The 22,205-nt window shown below is 41.4% G+C and overlaps 1 protein-coding gene across 3 annotated transcripts in view; it reads left to right on the top strand.

Annotated features, from left to right (window-relative positions):
* Window positions 1-916: 916 nt before the first annotated feature.
* The window catches only part of LOC139388780 (splicing factor, suppressor of white-apricot homolog), a 126,242-nt gene continuing 104,953 nt past the window's right edge, over window positions 917-22,205 (top strand). The window contains exons 1-7 of one of the 3 annotated variants that reach the window (XM_071135694.1): window positions 917-1,323; window positions 2,930-3,093; window positions 6,525-6,656; window positions 8,343-8,419; window positions 11,928-12,147; window positions 12,368-12,462; window positions 17,205-17,373. In XM_071135694.1, the coding sequence (XP_070991795.1) occupies window positions 1,124-1,323; window positions 2,930-3,093; window positions 6,525-6,656; window positions 8,343-8,419; window positions 11,928-12,147; window positions 12,368-12,462; window positions 17,205-17,373 (1,057 nt within the window). In that variant the 5' untranslated portion in view covers window positions 917-1,123. The remainder of the gene's footprint in view (window positions 1,324-2,929; window positions 3,094-6,524; window positions 6,657-8,342; window positions 8,420-11,927; window positions 12,148-12,367; window positions 12,463-17,204; window positions 17,374-22,205) is intronic. The other 2 variants (XM_071135695.1, XM_071135697.1) reach the window with 2 other exon arrangements.

Raw genomic sequence — 22,205 nt, 5'->3', positions numbered from 1 at the left:
TTTACAAAGGGTGGCCATTTGAAGAATTTCAAATATAAAATATATTTTGATTTGTTTAATACTTTTTTGGTTTCTACATGATTCCATATGTGCTATTTCATCATTTTGAAGTCTTCACAATTATTCTACAATGTAGAAAATAGTACAAATAAAGAAAAACCCTTGAATGAGTAGGTGTTCTAAAACTTTTGACCGGTATATAATTACATTTGAATAATAATAATACAAAATAAAAATAAAAAATATATATATCAACACAAAGAATATGAACACAAAAATATTTTTCAATATGTAAACATGAAATAAATAAATAAAATAAAACTAAATAAATAAATAATAATCACTACACATGAGTACTTGAAGATGTCAGAAACATTTTACATGCCTTTTGATAAAAATGTAAAAGGATAAGGGGTTACATTTGCTTAAAATTGTTATAATGTTGTAAGAATATATTGTTCATCTTGTCATTGACTAATTCTAGATATTTTAATAAATATTGCATTTTAGGCACAGATGTCAAATAGGCTATTTGTGTTTGTGTATGAATAATTTACCAGATGGTACAAAGTCTTTCACTGTAAATATATGAAATAAAACACGCAATTACTTAGCTGCTGGCTCTAAAATAACTTCACAAGATAAACAGAGGAGAAAACTCAGGCTGGACGAGGGGTTCTGAAGTATACATGTCTCTGTCGAAAGTTATTTCACAATCACATGGTAGCGCAATCAACATACAAAAAGAGAGCGTAGTAGCTAATCAAATGACAGATTATGTGTTATTTATTATCAACATCAATAAATAATTAATCCAAATTTTTCTCATCAGAATATTGGGGAATGAAAGATTTGATTTACGTGTGGTGTTTTCCATCTTGAGGTTGAATTAACGAATCTGCACACATGAACCATAAAGCATATTTACTAACTTTTCCAACATGGCTGCACATGTTAGATATGTTTTTTGTGAGTATGTTTATTGTGGCATTTCGCAACTCTTTTTTTAAAGAAGAAAGAAAGACTTTGTAGTACGACAATAATTAAACGATAGTGATATATCCTATCTAACGTTAGTTAGCGCACTAGCTTTCTTTTACGTGTTTTCACGTGCTAATTTGGAATGTATCGGCGAGGCGGGGGCAAGAGGGACCACAACAACAAGACGGTGAAGAAGAATGAGAGCGACAGCAAAAAATATGCCGAGCTTTTGGTGTTCGGCTATGCCTGCAAGCTGTTCCGGGACGACGAGAGGGCTCACTTCCACGAGCAGGGCAAACAGCTCATACCATGGATGGGGGACAAGAACATCCTGATTGATAGGTCGGTTGAACAAACCTAGACGGAATTGTTATCCTAACCAACTTTCCTAATCAGATCTGTCTTTCGAAGGGACCGATCGGATTATTGTTTTGCTGAAGGCGTAGTTTTCCAAATATAACTGTCACATGAAAGTACAAGTGTGTGCGAACCATTTTATCTAGCTTCCTTAATAAATGTCAGTTTTGGCCTCATGAAAACGAAGATACATTAGCTATTAACAAAAGGAAGCAGAGGCTTCCTCCACTATTTGGGTCATATTTCAACAGTGAACAAGCTCTACATGAGACTGAAAGTTGTTTAAAATTGCCCCTTTATAAAATTGCCTCATATTTACAGATACATCAATGTACTTGTTTACAGGGTTTTGGACTATAGATCGTCTACAAGTTATATTGTATTCAACTTTGTATTACTTAACTGCCCATTGCCCTTTTTAAGGGAGGCTTATGCGTCTTGGTGTATTTGTATTTGCTCTGGTAGCTTCAACATGAGAATATTAAGTTAAGTATGGTATTCAGTTCAGTTAATTCCAAGACAATTTGGATGTAAACAACCTAACATCTCTAAATGCCTTTCACTAAACTGAATTCAAATGAGAACTTCAAACCTTACCAACAAGTCACCAAGAAATCGAATTTGTTGATAATACCACGGCAAATTCAACCCAAACTACTACTGTATGTCAAATATGTGAATTAAGGTGGTTCACAGTAATTCATGTCAAAATGTAGGCTCTTATACTGTTGACTAATGCCTGCCAAGTATCCCAGCTCAGTTGTTTCCCTTTTGCTTTCAGTTGTTCATTTCTAATAACATTTTCTTGCAGGCTGTAGAGCATGTTGGCAATGATGACCTGTAAAAGTAGTTGTTTATTTGGAAATAAACCCACTTGAACCATGAAGGGGGGGGCATTATGTTGGCCCTTCATGGTCTTGTTGAGCCACCTTAATCTTTTTGGGCCTGTCTCTTGTTTCCAATGTATGTGTGTGTCTCTCTATCACATAACCAGCCCTTATTTCCCCAGCTAGTAGCCTAAGGCTAAGGGGTCCTGCCTGACCCCCCAATGCCAACCCCAGTGCCCACTTCTCTCTTTCGACGAAGGAACTCTGGAGAGGTGGAAGAGGGGAGCGAACGCAGGAAAATATCGTCCGTTTGGGTTCTTACGGATAGGTATTTATGTGCTCGGGTTTGTGTGGATGTACCTTTTTTACAGATATAGGAGGATTGGTGAGTGTTATAGGGGGGAACCTTGTAAGGTAAGAGGCGAGTTGTTTTCTTTTGGTTTGTTTCTGTGTTCATGCAGGGATGTTGCTCCGTAGCAATTTGTTGAGAGAGGAATGAGATTCACAGAGTAAGTTTGCCAGAAAACTGCACTAGAGAGCCTATGTTGGGAGTTGTTCAGGTTATTGTGTCTGTATTGTGACGAGATTGCTCAGTTCCAGTACCATACACTCCCTCATGAAAGACTTGTGACTGAGGTAGTACTTTTTGTTGTTTAAAAACTCTTTGTTTTAGGGTCCAACCTGTGTTGGTAAGTAGGTCCATGTGTTGTCTTTTCTCTCAATTGGCATTCTCCATGTCTCTAACCCCTCTCTTCACCCTACAGGTATGATGGGCGTGGTCACTTACATGACCTCTCGGAGTACGACGCGGGCTCGTGGAACAGAGACTACCAGCTGTCCGAGGAGGAGGCCAGGATCGAGGCCCTGTGTGATGAGGAGCGGTACCTGGCCATGCACACAGACCTGCTGGAGGAAGAAGCCAGACAAGGTAGGTCTATCAGATTCACAGCTGGGGGCATCATACTCTGTCTGTGGTGTCTGAACTGCTGTGCAATGCCTCGGCTCATCTGGATAAGCTGTGGAAGACAGTGGTGAATTCATTATTTCACGAAGTGCTCATGTGTTTCAATCGCACATTTGTGGGGACATTCAGCCTCTGCATTTGCCATCTGTTTCAGATGACTGGAAGTTCTAACTGAAAGGAAAACAAAAACACTATGCAACAATTAGGTTCTACATAAGGTGCCAAAGTGAATAATGGAATGAATCCCCTTATGTTCACCGGGCAGAATGAGCTTTCAAAAGGCTGTAGTTTCAGTGATGTATTCTGCAACACCTCCATCAACAGAATGTTTTCAGGCACTGGAAGGTTGTTTTGATTACAGTATGCTAATGTGCCCTTCTCTCTGTACTGGCAACAGAAAGGCCATGTTATCCTAGGTAATAACCTCAGTTCAATTTCCACATTCTGATCTGATTCCTATTTGGATGGCAAAGAAAAGTATGGTAGTGAAGCTATGTCAAAGATGATGAGAGAGTTTGAGAGGGTAGATTCTATGTAGCCTAAAGTACGGGGGTCATTTCAGTGCATGCAGACCCTCTAGTAAGTAGGTTTGCAAAGTCCATGATAGGGCTGGGCGATATGGCCAAAATGTCATATGGTATTTGATGTTTTTGATTAATAAAAGTTCTAAATTTGCTTTGAGTAGTGTGTAAGCCTAGGGTGGAAACATATATTCTAAATGATTTCAATGGGTCTTTCTCCATTCGTATTGTTTTATACTGTTCAATTCAACTTCAACCTAAAATCATTTCCTGCATATTCATACATTTCTGCTTTTCCTGCACTCATTTGAGATAATTTCCACACTGCCTCGATATGGGCAAAATACCAGGCCTTATTTTTAACCAAATCTTGCAATTGCGATTTAGATCAAAGCACTTGTGTGAACTTTTGCAATCATGGACATAGAATATTTATTATAATTCCATAGTTAGAATATAAATAATAGTGGGCACTTTGAAAACAGTGTTGTTTGACATAACAACGAATGAAAATACCATTGATGAGTTATTGGGACAGTGAAGGAACCAAAGTGATGGTCCGTGTTTTCTAGGGGACCCTATAATCTTTGGCTACATTAAATCTTTATTCGTATAGCCAACATATTCATGCTTTGCCTATTCCTCTTTGATTTAGAAGACACTGTTGTACAAATAACATGCTGATTTAAGCCTCCACCAGCACTGGTATCAGGCAGTATTAGCTACCCACGTCTGCTCTGAGTCAGTACTTTTATTAGCTTTTGTTAGCTAGCCAGCTAACTAGCGGTTTGCATTAGTGGCTAACACGATTTAGCATAACATGCTAAGAAAATACAAACTAGCTGTTCGCAGATGTAGAAACATAAACTAATATTGTAATCATAGAACGCTTGTGGATTTATATTAGGATACAATTGGAAACGTTGTTGCATGTGCAGGGACGGCAAGTAGCCTAGTGGTTAGAGCGTTGGACTTGTAAACGAAAGGTTGCTCGATCGAATCCCAGAGCTGACAGGGTAAAATTACTGCCTAGTTAACCCACTAGGCCGTCATTCCAAATAAGAATTTGACTTGCCTATTTAAGTGAACAAATGCGCTCCTTGAGTGACAGGGGGTGGGACTAGGTCTGTGTGAAGATTAGTAGCGGAGTAAACTATAAAAATGGACGTTACACACGCCTACTCACATTTAACAAACCAAATATTCAAATACCATAATAGAAGGTAGAGTAAAAACCCAAACCGACGGCCACTGTCTGGTTGAATGACTGATTATAGACTATTGTTGAGACCGACAATGTAATGTAATTTTTGATAATCAGCATCAGTTGTACTGCCTTGTTATGAACATGCTGTCAAGTTGAACTTTTTTCATTAACTTTTAACCACCCTTTATGTCGTTGTCTGATTTTCCATACAGAAGTACCCCTCCTGTCCAAAGATGTATATTTTATTGCATTGAGTGGTAAAATGCCCATTAGTTTTAACACGTCTCACTTTGGTCATGGTGTTTTCTTTGCATGCAACTTGTGCGCCAATGACAGTGAGGTAAAGAAATTGTCCATGGTGACATTGTACTCATTGCCAACATAAGGTTCCACAAGCTGCATCACTTTCTCTGACACTCACGCCTGCTGCCCGGTGTGGATTTTTTCCCAGAGCTCGAAATCAGTTCGTCATGTACAATTACGCACACGCTCGCTGTTTAACCTACTCAAAGTAAGCCAGAGTAGACTGATAAGACTACTTGGATTCGGTGAACTGATATTGGGCACATACCATTTTAAAATTAGGCCTATAATTAGAATGGATCATTACAGTAGAATGGCCCACCATGTTCTTCATTCACAATTGGTGATTATATCATTATGCTTCTTTTGTTTCCCCTCGCTCATCAACTCACCCATTCTCCTCATCATACTAATTGATTTAATCTGTTAAATGTGTGAAATTAGTATTGGTTTAGGTTCAGTTTCGAGGCAATTATCAGGGTGAGTATCAGCTATGCATTGCACTTTCAACTGTCGGAAGAAGGAGCGGAGCAGGCCCTACTGTTGGGAGGAGGAGGGGCAGCAGGAGAACCATTTTAAAAAATGACACAACCAGTTTTATGAGGGCAACTCCAGTTTTGTTTGTGATATAAGATTAGAACAACGGCAGTGTGTTATATGGACTTATTTAGGAAAAGTCAAGGATGGAAGGGGGCATGAGTAAATAAATGGGAGAGTAAAAAAATGGCAGAGTAATAAAAAAGAAATAAGTCATGATCAGTCAAACTGGCTGCTTTAGCAGTTGAAGTGTTAAGGCTACAAACACAGACTAGCCTAAGGTTATTTTAGCAATGCTGCAAACTTTATAACAAGGAATTTGTCACTTATAATGAAATAGCACTGACGATTAGTTAAGTGACTGTTTAAGGGAAATATGGTGTTTAATTCCCAAACTGACAGGATTGCATGAGTCATCATGTAATTTGTGTTACTTTCGTCCCCTCATGCTGTTTGCCCTTGGGTAGTGGGGCTTTAGCAATTATCCATCTGTCCATTGTGGGAACACAAGACACATAAAAAATATTGATCATGTTAGATGTGATTTTGTCTTTCATTCCTCACCGTCCTTTGCTATGAGATGAATTGCAACAGAAAAGGGGTTTTGTAAGGTAAGACAAAATTCCATCTGGTTTAGTTTCTGTTATGTCAGCTCACGACACTGTTCACATCCTTGAAACTAGCTAGGATGGATGGAATGATAATTTTGAATCAATCCACTTCTTTTGTCTCATGCTAGAGTACAGTAGCCTTCTATGACTGTGCTTTCCAAAAATTAACCGTACCATTCTCATGACTCTTTTAATGTGTATGTTTGTCCCACACAGAGGAAGAATACAAGCGTTTGAGTGAAGCTCTCGCAGATGAAGGCACCTATAACTCAGTGGGCTTCCGCTACAGTGCAGACTACTACGACCCTTCTCAACCCACTGAGGAAGAGGAGGCCAACAGGGAGACTGGTGAACACGCACACTGATTTACTTAATCCCAAATCGCATTACAGTCCAAAAGGATTTAAACATTTCACGCACACATATTCACAGTTCCTCACCACTTTCAACCACTGAACATTTCTCCTCTGACCTGCCCATAGAGGATGAGAGGGGAGAAAGAGAGAAAGCATCTGAACTTTTACACACACACACACACACACACACACACACACACACGACAAATCAATCCGCTGGTGGAGAGGCTCGCACATTAGCTTCAATGAAAATCCTATGATACATTTTTTATCATGGCAGGCTCCCCGGAGACGCAAACCACTATTTGAAGCCCTGGAGCTATAAAAAAAGAAAGGTTTTCAAGATTCACCTCTGAATGTGAAATAGTCTTACTGGCTTGCAACTGTACTGACTGTTAATCACCTGTGAGGTCCAGTACTGGGCTCCAACCCCTCCACTAGGCTCTGTTTTGGCCCACTCTAACCACATGAATACTAAGGCCCGGATCCTGTTTGGTATCCCAGAGACAGCCTGCACTAGCCAGTCCAAGTATCCACACATATTGAGGGTAAACCGATTCCAAAATGTGGACATTGTCTCAAAGCCTGAGGCACTTAGCTAGAGAGTCTTTTATCTCATTGGTGCTAAAGTATCTTTGCTTTGGACTTGACAGTCAATGTCAAGTCGTGACGGTCAGTCCAACATCTTGACTGACAACCTAACACTGGGGGAGGGAGTGTTAATGATGAGAGTGTCTGTCAGGACACTCTACTTCACGCCGGGCCTGGCTCTATCCTCTAATTAGACAGTTGTTCATAACACAGCTAACAGCAAACTGTTCTGCAGCTTGAAGTCTGTTGACAAAAGCCTAAATACCAGGCCTATTTATCAGCCAGGCCACTGCTATTATCAATACCTAATGTCCCTGACAGCCCAACCATGCTAGCCCACACATTGTCAACGCGGAAATGAACCGTGTACCTATATCCTTAAATAAGAGATGTAGGGAAAGCTGTCAGCACTTGTGCCCCCCCCCTCTAGCCAGCACCCAGGTGCCCCTTCCTCAGCAGATGGTACAGTACTATTGCTATGTGTCTGAGTGCTGTCATCAGTATCGTGTAACCTGGCCCAGCGCTGCCTGGGATTACTCAGCAGTACAAACCCCCTCCTGTGTGTGGGAGGGGGGGGGGTTGATTTAGTCAGGGATGGAGTTCTCAGCATGAACCAATCATTTGGCTCTGTTGTAGTACCGGGGCACACCTCGGGCGACTGGCGGAGCGCTTGATTAAATCTGCACAGTGGCGTCCATTAACCGTAAAAAGGTCTAGGCTGGGCTCCTTGGCAGCCATTTTTGGCATTAAATGCGCTTACCCCTACATCCATCTGCAGCCTCCCCACAGTGAACCAAAGCATAAAATTGTAATCTAATTTCCAGCTGACTTGTCTGCCTATTATTTCACACTGGGGGGGATGGGGTTGGATGTTGTAAATAATTGTGACAGGGACCGCGCCCTCCCAGAAAGTTAAGATTAAGTAAAGCTGAAACTTTGAGTGCCTGGAGCAATGTGGCCGGATGAGAGTGGGTAGAGGAAGGAGAGGAGGAAACGTTGAGTGGCTGTGTTTCACAGTGACTGTAGGGTGAATTCTAATCTATTTTCCTCTCTTCTCTCTCTGACCTTATGGGTTGTTCCCCATCAGAAGAAGCAGAGCCGCAGGAGAGCGAGGAACCCTACGTGGCACCCCCGGGCCTGGCAATCCCCCCCGATGTGGAGCTGGTGAGTGCCCTACACAACGTCCCACTGCTTTATGCTTAAATCTACAGGACGGACCACAGGGGTGCAGAATGTTTTTTGGCAGATCAGAGTCATAACTACATTTTAAAATGGTGGGTCAGGCAGTCAACGGTTCCTTTTCTACAACAATCCCTATTATGGAGCCACAGAGAGAGAATAGGAAGGGAACAGAGCAGAGATACCAGCAGAACTTAGTCCCAGCTGGTGAGGGCTGTGTGTGAGGCAGTATTGATGTTGTGAGGCCCATCAGACTGCCAACAGACAGGTGGTGAGGCCAGAGACTAGGCGAACGATAAGGTGTCTGATCTAGAGGAGGTTATTGAGGTCATCACTCACATCCTGCAGCCTGGGAGGAGTCTGAGAAGAGGAGTCTGTGCTGCCTTGGTTTGCATCAGCCAGTATCAGGGGGCCTGCATCCTGACTGTCTCTCTCCATCTCAGTCCACCAGGACAGGCTGTCCATTCTTCTGCTGCTGCTTCCCCCATTGACTGCCGCTCGCCTGTCATCTGCAGGCTTCTTTTTATTGTAGACTGGGAGGCTTTCATCTCAGCATGGCCTTGATTCTCTCTCTCTCACACACACACACACACACACACACACACACACACACTCTACCCAACTTCAGTCTTACGCAAACACACACACGAAGTGATTCAATAAAATGCATGTGACAGATAGTTCTCCCTCGCTCTGGCTGTCAAAGCGTCCTCTGTGATGTCCAGAGTAGACACACTGTGAGACAATGGGCCCACCCACGCCACAGAATCCTTACCTGCTGATTTCTTTCTACGTGTCCTTGTAATGAGATTTCGATTGGGGACTCAGCAAAGCCCTTCCAATTGCTCTGCCTTGAAACGGTCAATTAGTCAAAGCCGGCACCATTCTCAGAATATCTGATCTGAATTATTAATCTGTGGATGTGGCTGTATTTCCCCCACATTATCACAAGTCTGAGTGCTCAGGCAGCACGAGCAGACGGTCTGACATCCTGGGGGCTGGGGAGAAGGAATCAGCTCTCGCTCTGCCTCTCTGTGTATCATGACTCCATAAGAAGTTCCTTGTTCCTCATTTATCTTCATAATTGCAAGGTTATTTGCCGCTACGGAGCTTTCTACTCTCGCAAGCGCTCGGAGGCTCTGAATGCATTAGGAGTGTATGTGTATAGGGACGCTACTACAGAGTGCAGGCCTAAGCGTCTCCTCTCCAAAGGTCTTCATTTATTATTCATTATTTTAGATTAATGAGAAATTTTATTTTCACGATTTGTCGCTCTCTTTTTTTTGGTACTCAGGGTACCTAACGAAAATGATTCATTGAAAGTACACAGCCTCAGTAATATTTAATAATGTATCACATCAAATCCAAATGATTTCTATTTTGTAAATGTATGTTAAAGTCAAGAAGCCCCTTTTTTTTCAATTTTCGTCTAAAATTACATACCGAATCTAACTGCCTGTAGCTCAGGCCCTGAAGCAAGGATATGCATATAAAGGAAACACTTTGAAGTTTGGACTTTGAATGTAGGAGAATATAACACAATAGATCTGGTAGAAGAAAATACAAAGAAAAAAAACAACTTTTTTTTTCTACAACCATCTTTGAAATGCAATAGAAAGGTCCCAGTTCTAGCCATCACTCTGGTTGTAATTGCGATGGTGTCCACAAGACGGCAGCAGTGTATGTGCAAAGTTTTAGATGGATAACTTAAAGTATGAGCGTTCTCCATGACATTTAGTGTGAAGTCAACCAGAACCATTTGGGCAAATCGTGAAGGAGACCGTTGCATTCATATTACATTTTTTATGCAAAAATATCATCAAATCTGTATACTTGGACTTTGATTTACTTTTCCAGTATTAGTAGCCATATTATAAGTTCAACATTTGCAAAACAATCCGTTTTCATAACTTCATAACTCTGAATATTCTTATAATTTTTGTCCAAAAGGAAAGGGCATACTGTCGCAAAAGGTTAGCACCTACATTTTGCAACAGACACAGGATTTCCGGATACTCCCGTAAAGCCCAGCTCATTGGCTATTTAGCTAGCTTTGTTTGACCCCGATTGGTGCTTATTTGACAAAGATACAGTCGTTCAAGTGAAGACATCCCGCGTCATCGGCGTGCCATGAAGGTGTCGCTCTCTGACCAAATATGGTGTCCTATAGGATATACTACACCCCTAATATATAGTGAAGTCTTGTTACGTTCTAGGATCTCTCAGGAATGTGTACAAATGTGATTTGACAATGTTTAGGGTGAGATTTTCAGATTCCTTTCTTTGCAAATTGGAAGTGGAAATACAAAATCGATCGTGCATGCTATATGGACCTTTTATAGTAGTGGTCGACCGACTAATCGGAATGGCTGATTAATTAGGGCCGATTTCAAGTTTTCATAACAATCGGTAATCTGCATTTTTGGACACCGATTGTGGCCGATTACATTGCACTCCACGAAGAGCCTGCATGGCTGACTACCTGTTACGTGAGTGCAGCAAGAAGCCAAGGTAAGGTGCTAGCTTGCATTAAACTTATCTTATAAAAAACAATCAATCTTAACATAATCACTAGTTAACTACACATGGTTGATGATATTACTAGATTATCTAGCTTGTCCTCCGTTGCATATAATTTTTGTGGTGCCTGTTAATTTCTCATTGAATCACAGCCTACTTCGCCAAACGGGTGATGATTTAACAAGCGGATTTTCGAAATAAGCACTGTCGTTGCACCAACGTGTACCTAACCATAAACATCAATGCCTTTCTTTAAAATCATTACACAAGTATATATTTTTAAACCTGCATATTTAGTTAATATTGCCTGCTAACATTAATTTCTTTTAACAAAGAAAATTGTGTCACTTCTCTTGCGTTCCGTGCAAGCAGCAGTTTGGGCCGCCTGGCTTGTTGCGAACTGTGTGAAGACCATTTACTCATAACAAAGACCGTAATTAATTTGCCAGAATTGTACATAATTATGACATAACATTGAAGGTTGTGCAATGTAACAGCAATATTTAGACTTAGGGATGCCACCCGTTAGATAAAATACGGAACGGTTCCGTATTTCACTGAAAGAAACGTTTTGTTTTCGAAATGATAGTTTCTGGATTTGACCATATTAATGACCAAAGGCTCGTATTTCTGTGTGTTATTATGTTATAATTAAGTTTATGATTTGATAGAGCAGTCTGACTGAGCGGTGGTAGGCAGCAGCAGGCTCGTGTTGTGTTCATACGTATGTATGAAGGGTCTCGGAGTAGGAGTGCTGATTTAGGATCACCTTTGCTTATTAGATCACAATGAATAATATTACATGGACTGTGGGGGGACCTGATCCTAGATCAGCACTCCTACTCTGAGATGCTTGATACATACGGCCCCAGGTTGTCACCTATCCTTAACCCCACACTTCTTTTGCCCTGCCTTGTTGATAACTTTCCTGTCTGCTGACTTAGTGCGTGTGCTCTTCCGTTCTCCTCTCCAGCCAGCGACCACCAAAACCCATGCCATCATTGAGAGGACCGCCAACTTTGTGTGCCAGCAGGGGGCCCAGTTTGAGATTGTTTTGAAAGCCAAACAGTCTGGCAACTCCCAATTTGACTTCCTGAACTTCGAACACTACCTGAACCCCTACTACAAACACATCCTGAAGGCCATGAAGGAGGGCCGCTACACCCCTGCATCCGACAAGCAGGACTCGCAGGGTAAGCCACGGGGGTCAAAGAGGTTAACAAAAAGAGTTCATATAGAAAGTGTTGGAAATAATGTATGGGATACATAGTTTTATACTATAATGCATGTGAAATCTTTGAGAACAGGGGCACAGAATGTATGTTAACAACACAATACATGAACCAAATTCAGAATGCAAGTTCAGAATGCAAGTACTTAAGACTTTATTCATACTTTAATGTCTTTCTATAGACTCTGATGATTCTGACGATGATGGGGATGGGAACTACCTCCACCCCAGCCTGTTTGCTCCTAAGAAGAGTTCTCGCCTTGAGGAGCTGATGAAGGTAAGGACCAGATCTGTGACTGTCATGGAACTTTGAATCACGGTTATTGGTCAGCCAAATGACTGCGGTCAATGTAATAACCATTCGAATAGCAAAAATAAATAATAATAATATTTTTAAGATAAACATTTTATCCTCTCCTCCGCTCCTGACCGCATGTGCTGCCATAGAAATAGAATGAATAGAACGGGTTCCCCATTCAAGTCAATGATGGCATAATGGGTGGACTGGCGCCCATAAGAGCAAAGCAAGAAGGAAAAGCAGGAAGTGTAACCGTCTATGTGCTGTTATTTGTTCATTCAACTGACATTACAAAAAATACATTCCATTGCATGAGCCATTTTAGTTAAACCCCCTAGAGTCGATGTCGAGTTCCCCACAAAAATCGAATTAGCATAATACAAAAAGCCCCATCAAAATCCGTCTGTTTAAGCTAGAGATATATTTTTTGTTGTTGTTGCATGGGCTGCGTCTCAATCCACCGCCTCCGCCAATGGCGGCCTTTTACTTATGCGGTGGAAGGTGGCCAAGCTAAAGGGGTGTTTGTCAGAACATGAGACATCCCAAAAATGGTCTTCTCAAGTAAAACATCCGTAGCTAATATGACCCCACTATGGAAAGGTGAGACACTTACGAACACGTACAATGCATTCGGGAAGTATTCTGACCCTTTACTTTTTCCACATTTAGTTATGTTACAGCCGTATTCTAGAATGGATGAAATATTTTTTCCCCCTCGTCAATCTACACACAATATCCCATAATGACAAAGCAAAAAAAATAAAAAATGGGCCTCAGAGTGGCGCGCTGGTCTAAGTCACTGCATTGCAGATGTGCTGTCGCACTGGGCGTGACCGGGAGACCCATGGGGCAGCGCACAATTGGCTCAGCGTTGTCTGGGTTAGGGGAGGGTTTGGCTGGCTTGGATGTTCTTGTCCCATCGCACACTAGCGACTCCTGTGGCGGTCCGGGCGCAATGCACGATGACACGGTCGCCAGGTATGCCGTGTTTCCTCTGACTCATTGGTGCGGCTGGCCTCCGGGCCTAGTGGGCGTTGTGTCAAGAAGCCGTGCGGGTTGGGTTTCGGAGGCCGCACTTCGCCTCTCCCGAGTCTGTATGGGAGTTGCAGTGATGGGACATGACTGTAACTTCCAATTGGATACCACTAAACTGGGGAGAAAAGGGTGTTCAATCTTGGTCCTCAGACTGGGGCGAAGGTTCACCTTCCAACAGGTCAATGACATGAAACACACAGCCAAGACAACGCAGGAGTGGCTTTGGGACAAATCTCAGAATGTCCTTGATTGGCCCAGCCAGAGGCTGGACATGAACCTGATCGAACATTTCTGGAGAGACTTTGGATGGGGAGCGTCGCTGCACAGCTATTTTCAATCTGACGGAATTTGAAAGAATCTGCATGGAAGAATGGGAGAAACTACCCAATACAGGTGTGCCAAGCTTGTAGCGTCATACCCAAGAAGACCCAAGGCTGTAATCACTGCCAAGGGTGCTTCAACAAAGTACTGAGTATAGGATCTAAATACTTATGTAAATGTGATATTTACGTTTTTTTATTAAAATACATTTTCAAAAATTAACTGTTTTTGCTTTGTCAGTATGGGGTATTGTGTGTAGATTGAAGAGAAAAAAAACATCTAAAATGTATTAAATACAAACGTAACAAAATGTGGAAATAGTCAAGGGAGCTGAATATTTTACAAATGCACTGTATATTGGACACTCCTTAACTATCTTGTCTAACTATAAAATATAAAAATTCCCCTCTCTCTCTTGTTGATAGGCTAAGAATATGACTTTGGCTTTCATCATTTTATGCTTGCATGGCTTTCTCCTGATCAAACAATTAATTAAACTAATGAGTTCCATCTCAAAAAGTAATTTGAATAACCTTAAAACGTATGGTAGCCAGGGGACTAATAATTATAGATGAAAAAATGTCAATAGCCAATAGAAAAATTATGACAAGTTTAAGCTTATTAAGAAAGAAATGATCCCTCCATGCGATACGGAAAACCAAATGTCCAAGTTAAAGCTATGAACCGTAGCCTATTTCCCAAATATTCCATTAGCCTAAGAAGGTGGTGTCCTAAAGTTGCTGCTTTCAAAAAGAACAAGAATGAAAGTCGGGAGTTTATAGGCATAGGCTATTCTCAATCACAGCCTTATAAGCGATTGAACAAACAATATTAAGAGAGGACGATGAGGCAATTATTAGTTAGTGTAAATGTGTATCACGTTTTATGAGTAAATAATCACGGTCGGACAGGCCTGGGCAAAGGCCGGCCCAGGGACCGTATGCGGCTCGGGACCTGATTCAATACGGCCCGCGGAATCATGCTCAGATTACATAAAGAATTTGCTATAGTAAAGTTTTCAAAAACAATGAATACTCGCCTTTGTATAATGATTTAACTCCCACCGCTTTTGGGACATTTATTTTGAAGGCACATATAAATAACATCTGCACGAGGACAGACAGTGACTGACAGGCTGACACACGTCACAGTTACAAATAGTAGCTAGCTAGAAATTGCGCAAAAATTTGTTTTTCAACGAAAAGGAAAGTAGACCATGAAAGTAGGGTGTTCGAGCAAAAGTGGACATCGAAATATTTATTGAGGTATCAGGGAAAGCTTAGTGTGAAAGACTACAACTTGTCCCGACACGTCCAGACGAAGCGTGCAGAGAAATATAAGAATGTATTCTAAGCAGAGGGCAAATGCATCGAAAGAGTTGCTTTCTCAGTTGCAAAAGCAGCAAGGACTTTACACAAAACTGCATTCAGCAAATGACAGAATTATGAGAGCTAGCTATGTACTGTCCCTCAAAATTGCTAAACATAGCAAGCCATTCGCTGAAGGGTGAATTCATTAAATAATGTTTTTTTAATCTTACTAGGCAAGTCAGTTACAAACAAATTCTTATTTACGATGACGGCCTAGGAACAGTGGGTTAACTGCCTTGTTCAGGGGCAGAACGACAGATTTTTACCTTGTCAGCTCGGGGATTCGATCGAGCAACATTTCAGTCCAACGCTCTAACCACTAGGCTACCTGCCACCCCAGTTTAATTGACTCTGCAGTAATACCTTGCCCCGACAAGAAAGAACTGTTTGAAAATGTTTCCCTGTCAAGACGAACAGTGACACGGCGCGTTGAAGCCACCGTAATGAATATGGAACAACAGTTGAAAGACATGGTAAAGGATTTCACCTATTTCTCGTTGGCCCTGGATGAGAGCAGTGATGAACGTGTCGCGGCGCAGTTGTTGATATTCTTACGAGGCATACCCCCAGACACTGAAATTACAGAGGAGCTTGCATCAGTGCAGTCGATGAAGAGCACAACCACAGGGAAATATTCATTGGAGGTTTATTTCTGTTCATGTTAAAAAAGTAAAATAAGTAGCATATCTGGATGTGATTTACAGTAGATATACCTGTCAACACAGTCATACACATGATGTATAATCCTGTAATATGATTCCAGCCTGCGATGGCAAAAATATATTCTAATATGGCCCTCCATGAAAATAATTGCCCAGGCCTGCGATAGGACAAAGGTTGACATCCCCCAGCCTTAGCTGAGATAATTGGATATGAGAAAGCATTATTGTGAAAAGCACTCGAAGTCTCCACCATATTGCTTTGGTCTGTCTTATTTAGACATAGTTATCTTGGCTTTGAAGGGAATAAAGAAACCATAAAACTATGGAATTAGTTCATCTCAGGGCCTTTCTAGAGCAATTATCTCCCATCCATACGGGCTTTGCCCGTTCAAGCCAACCCACAATTTGTCTAATGACTTATACTGTATTTTTTTTTATAGGGTTTGACCATTTGCTAATTAGCCCATGGTTAGGTTTTTAATGTTCAAAAGCCCATAGACTTTTGAATTAATCACACATTACTGTTAAGTTGTTGTATTCAACAGCATAATTGGGCCTGATTTCAAAGTGTGTCTCACTTCAAAGTGCTTAGATTTTTGTGGTTGAGGATGAGCTACCATCAAGTATTTTTCTCCTCATCTCTTGATTTAATATTCTGTATGTTTAATCACTGTCACTTGTTGTAATTCCGAGTGAATTGCGCTAAGTAAATGAAGAGATAAAAGGCTCTTAAATAAACCAATGTGATCAGATTTTCGTCCCAAATTTAAAAAAGGCCTCAATCCTTTAAACGTACATTTGATTTTCTTTCCCAATTTACTTGAATATCAAGAGTCCCATCTTTCATTTAGATCCTTTAGTCTGTTCTTTTAAAGGGTTTTGATAACTTGTATGTCAACTCTTATTGCACACACAAGGCTAGAAACACCTGTATAAATCATCAGTGTACATGTTTACATATTATTCAATTAGTATATTAGTCCAAACTTCATGCTAAATGAGTTGTAATAAGTAGGTCATAACATGACACATGTATCAGCTAGTTAGAACCATTACTCTGTCTTGCGTTGTTTGTCCTCTCCATCAGCCAGAGGTGTCTCAGTTACCTAGTGGTTCAGAGCGTTGGCCCGGTAACTGGAAGGTCAATGGTTCAAGTCCCCAAGCCAACTAGGTGAAAAATCTGTCTATGTACCCTTGAGCAAGGCACTTAACCCTAATTGCTCCTATAAGTTGCTCTGTATAAGAGCATCTGCTAAATGACTCAAATGTAATTGTTGGGGGTTATGCTGACCAGTAGTTCTAAGCCTTTTAACCAAATCTATTTGTGTTGTAGCCCCTCCAAGTCATGGACCCAGACCATCCACTGGCAGCGCTGATCCGGAAAACCCAGCAGGAACGTAACGGAGCCGCTGCTGCTGCTGCCGCCATCATGGCAACCAAGCTAGAGGAAGTACCTGCAGAGCCAGCTGTGCCCGCCACACCCGCAGAGTACATCGCTGACCGTGAGTACAGTTTCTCATTTCTGACAGTCCAACTGGGAAACTGGGAAATCCAATATCTGAGGAGCATTCATATTAGCGCCGAGGGAGCCTCTTCATTTCAATTTAGTCCTGGTCCACTTCATTTCTCTCCCCATTCTTTATATATTTTTTTTATTTCCCCCTCAGTGCAAGCTCAGTCTCTCAGACAGGCAGAGTGGCACTAAATTGTTTAGTATTGAGCACTGAACTCCTAGAGGCAAAAAGAACAATCCACTCGTTATAATTCTCAATGTTTAACAAACGTTGGCGTTCATATCAGATGAGAATCTCGAGGAGGAAAGGTACATTGAATTAGCCCAGCGGTAAACATATTTGTCGGACACAGGCACATGTTCCAGCTGTAGCCATGGAGGTGACCTTGCAGCTCATAATGGAAAAGCTCATTAACATGGTCTCCTGTAGACCCGTGACACTGCTGAAACATCCTCTTCCAGGAGGTCAATTCCAGAAAGCATTTACATTTACGGCATTTAGCATACATTCTTATCCAGAGCGATTTACAGGAGTAATTAGGATTAAGTGCTTTTCTCACGGGCACATCGACAGATTTTTCATCTTGTTGACTCAGGGATTCGATCCACCGCTAGGCTACCTACCGCCCTTCACAGCCTTTGAGGACTGTTCAGCACAGACTGACCCTCAGGGATTGTAAGTACTTAAAGGTTCTTGAGTTTTCAAAGTCTCCAATAAGTTTTTTTTATTTACATTTTTTGTTTTTATACACGTTTCTTGTCCTTGAATTTGTGCCTAGTTCATTTTCGGATCTGCAGTGAGCAGTTGGTTTGGACGCGCTGACAAACTGTGTTCCCCTTGCTCTTCATTGACGGCAGGGTTGCTGTTTGTTTTGCCCTGAACGCCGGTGGATAGAATCCAAAGTTGCTTTTCTGGCAGCGCCCACAGATGTTTGCTTCCTCTAAATGCAGACATAATTTCCGCTTTTCTGACACACACACACACACCACACCAACCAACCAACCAACCACTCTGCCAGCCTAGAAAAGAGCAGCTGCATAAAACGACCAGCTCTCTCTCGCTTGACCCAAACACTTCTCGAGGCATCCGAGGCTACAGAATCTCCAGTATCTCTTTCTTGGCTTCTTTAAACCTTAGCAATTTTCTCTCTACTGTCTGCATTAGTTCTAGGTGATTGATGGTGAAGGTGCTGGGCGTGATATGGAGTGCCAGGCTAACTCTAAACGTCCTTGAGAGATGTTCCTCGCAATTTGACTCCTCTTATTTCCCAGGGTCAACCCTGTCTACCCTCTTTGTCTGGTGCTTGGGAGAGACGGCTCAAGCTGAGTGAGCTGATTTGTCTTAATTAGCGGGACTGGAAGAGCTCCACTGGTTTGCTGTGGTAGGAGAGAGAGAAAAAGAGACATCGACGCCACAGCACCGCACAGCAGCACAGACATGGATTTTTAATGCGCTGGCTTACAAGATGATCATTTTGGAGAGATTTTGCTCCCGTAGATCCGACTTTTATTTCTGTGCATGGCGCTGGGTCTCTGAGAGAATCCCTGTAAACAGACTGGAGAGGATCAAAGGCACCAGAGGAATATCCTCCAGTTTCTGCCAATGACTGGCGTATTGAATGGGAATTAGGCAAGAGGGGTTTAGAAGCGTGCAGCATTGCAGCTCCTTTAATTCGTTATAACTTTGCTAGCTCTTCAACGGGACAATTGCCTAGTTGCTATTGGGCCGAATGTTTTGTGGTGTCACCTGACCTCAAACGACCACTTATTCCCTTCTAATCTACTGGTCTATGGATTCTCTGTTGTAATACAAGCACATTCTACATTCTAATAGAGTGAACGTGGAGCATATTAGATCATTTGCATCATCACTGAAGACAACTCTTCCTAGAAATGTAGAGAAGCTGTCAAGACTGCACTAGGAGACTGGGCTATTCTTTCTGTCCTGTTGGGTGACATACATCCCATTCTCTCTTGACCTCAGAGGCACAGATGAGGCAATGCAGCTTACTGTTACACTGTTAGTTTAACAGTCCACAGACAAGCATCTCACAATACACTGCACTGTACATCCATCCACAATGACTCACCAACACTCCTCCGCGAGCAGTCCATCCACTTATCGGTTTCACCCACCTCGCCTGTGCTCATTGGCCACTACCGATCCGTATGTGTGACACTTACAAATTCATTAATGGAATTTATCCTATAGACAGTTATGGAGGGGGACCTTTTGAACTGTGCTTGTGTAGTAGAGGTCGATGATTTTTCAACGCCGATACCGATTTATTGGATGACCAAAATAAGCCGATACCGATTAATCGGACAATTTTTTTGTAATAATGACAATTACAACAATTCTGAATGAACAGTTATTTTAACTTAATATAATACATCAGTAAAATCAATTTAGCCTCAAATAAATAATGAAACATGTTCAGTTTGGTTTAAATAATGCAAAAACAAAGTGCTGGAGAAGAAAGTAAAAGTGAAATATGTGCCATGTAAGAACGCTAACGTTTAAGTTCCTTGCTCAGAACATGAAAACATATGAAAGCTGGTGGTTCCTTTTAACATGAATCTTCAATATTCCCAGGTAAGAAGTTTTAGGTTGTAGTTATTATAGGAATTCTAGGACTATTTCTCTCTATATCATTTGTATTTCATTAACCTTTGACTATTGGATGTTCTTATAGGCACTTTAGTATTGACAGTGTAACAGTATAGCTTCCATCTCTCTCCTCACTCCTTCCTGGGCTTGAACCAGGAACACATCGACAACAGCCACCCTTGAAGCAGCGTTAGCCATGCAGAGCAAGGGGAATAACTAGTCCAAGTCTCAGAGCGAGTGACGTTTGAAACGCTATTAGCGCGCACCCCGCTAACTAGCTAGCCATTTCACATCGGTTACACCAGCCTAATCTCGGGAGTTGATAGGCTTGAAGTCATAAACAGCAGAGCTGCTGGCAAACGCACGAAAGTGCTGTTTGAATGAACGCTTACGAGCCTGCTGGTGCCTACCATCGCTCAGTCAGACTGCTCTATCAGATCATAGACTTAATTATAACATAATAACACACAGAAATACAAGCCTTAGGTCATTAATATGGTTGAATCTGGAAACTATCAGCTCGAAAACAAGACGTTTATTCTTTCAGTGAAATACGGAACCGTTCTGTATTTTATCTAACGGGTGGCATCCATAAGTCTAAATATTGCTGTTACATTGCACAACCTTCAATGTTATGTTATGTCATAAATTCTGGCAAATTAGTCGGCCCAAACTGTTGCATATACACTGACTCTGCGTGCAATGAACGCAAGAGAAGTGACACAATTTCACTTGGTTAATATTGCCTGCTAACCTGGATTTCTTTTAGCTAAATATGCAGGTTTAATAATATATACTTCTGTGTATTGATTTTAAGAAAGGCATTGATGTTTATGGTTAGGTACACATTGGAGCAACGATACGCACCGCATCGATTATATGCAACGCAGGACACACTAACTACACATGGTTGATGATATTACTAGTTTAACTAGTGATTATAATTGATTATTTTTTGTAAGATAAGTTTAATGCTAGCTAGCATCTTACCTTGGCTTACTGCATTCGCGTAACAGGCAGGCTCCTCATGGAGTGCAATGTAATCAGGTGGTTAAAGCGTTGGACTAGTTAACTGTAAGGTTGCAAGATTGAATCCCCGAGCTGACAAGGTAAAAATCGTCGTTCTGCCCCTGAACGAGGCAGTTAACCCACCGTTCCTAGGCCGTCATTGAAAATAAGAATGTGTTCTTTTGTGACTAGGGGGCAGTATTTTCATTTTTGGAAAAATAACGTTCCCGTAGTAAACGGGATATTTTGTCAGGATAAGATGCTAGAATATGCATATAATTGACAGCTTAGGATAGAAAACACTCTAAAGTTTCCAAAATGTAAAAATATTGTCTGTGAGTATAACAGAACTGATGTTGCAGGCGAAAGCCTGAGAAAAATCCAATCCGGAAGTGCCTCATGTTTTGAAAGCGCTGCGTCCCTATTGAGCAGTGAATGGGCTATCAACCAGATTACGCTTTCTCCGTATTCCCGAAGGTGTCTACAGCATTGTGACGTAGTTTTACGCATTAATGTTGAAGAATACCCGTAAGCGGCTACATTGCGCAAGTGGTCACCTGATGGCTCCCATAGTGACTCTCGCGTAAAATACAGAGGTAGCCATTATTCCAATCGGTCCTAATGAAAAACTAATTGTCCCGACAGATATATTATCGAATAGATATTTGAAAAACACCTTGAGGATTGATTAAAAACAACGTTTGCCATGTTTCTGTCAATATTATGGAGCTAATTTGGAATATTTTTCGGCGTTGTCATGACCGCAATTTCCGGTCGATTTCTCAGCCAAATGTGAAGAACAAACGGCGCTATTTCGCCTACAAAAATACAATTTTTGGAAAAAAGGAACATTGGCTATCAAACTGGGAGTCTCGTGAGTGAAAACATCCGAAGCTCATCAAAGGTAAACAATTTAATTTGATTGCTTTTCTGATTTCCGTGACCAAGTTACCTGCTGCTAGCTGGACAAAATGCTATGCTAGGATATCGATAAACTTACACAAATGCTTGTCTAGCTTTGGCTGTAAAGCATATTTAGAAAATCTGAGATGACAGGGTGATTAACAAAAGACTAATCTGTGTCTCAATATATTTCATTTGTGATTTTCATGAATAGGAATATTTTCTAGGAATATTTATGTCCGTTGCGTTATGCTAATTAGTGTCAGATGATGACAACGGTCCCGTTCATGGGATGGGTT

The sequence above is a fragment of the Oncorhynchus clarkii genome, chromosome 29 (assembly GCF_045791955.1).
Source record: "Oncorhynchus clarkii lewisi isolate Uvic-CL-2024 chromosome 29, UVic_Ocla_1.0, whole genome shotgun sequence".
Classification (NCBI taxonomy): domain Eukaryota; kingdom Metazoa; phylum Chordata; class Actinopteri; order Salmoniformes; family Salmonidae; genus Oncorhynchus; species Oncorhynchus clarkii.
Note: the sequence above shows the minus strand (reverse complement) of the source record. Positions and strands in the feature narration are given on the sequence as shown.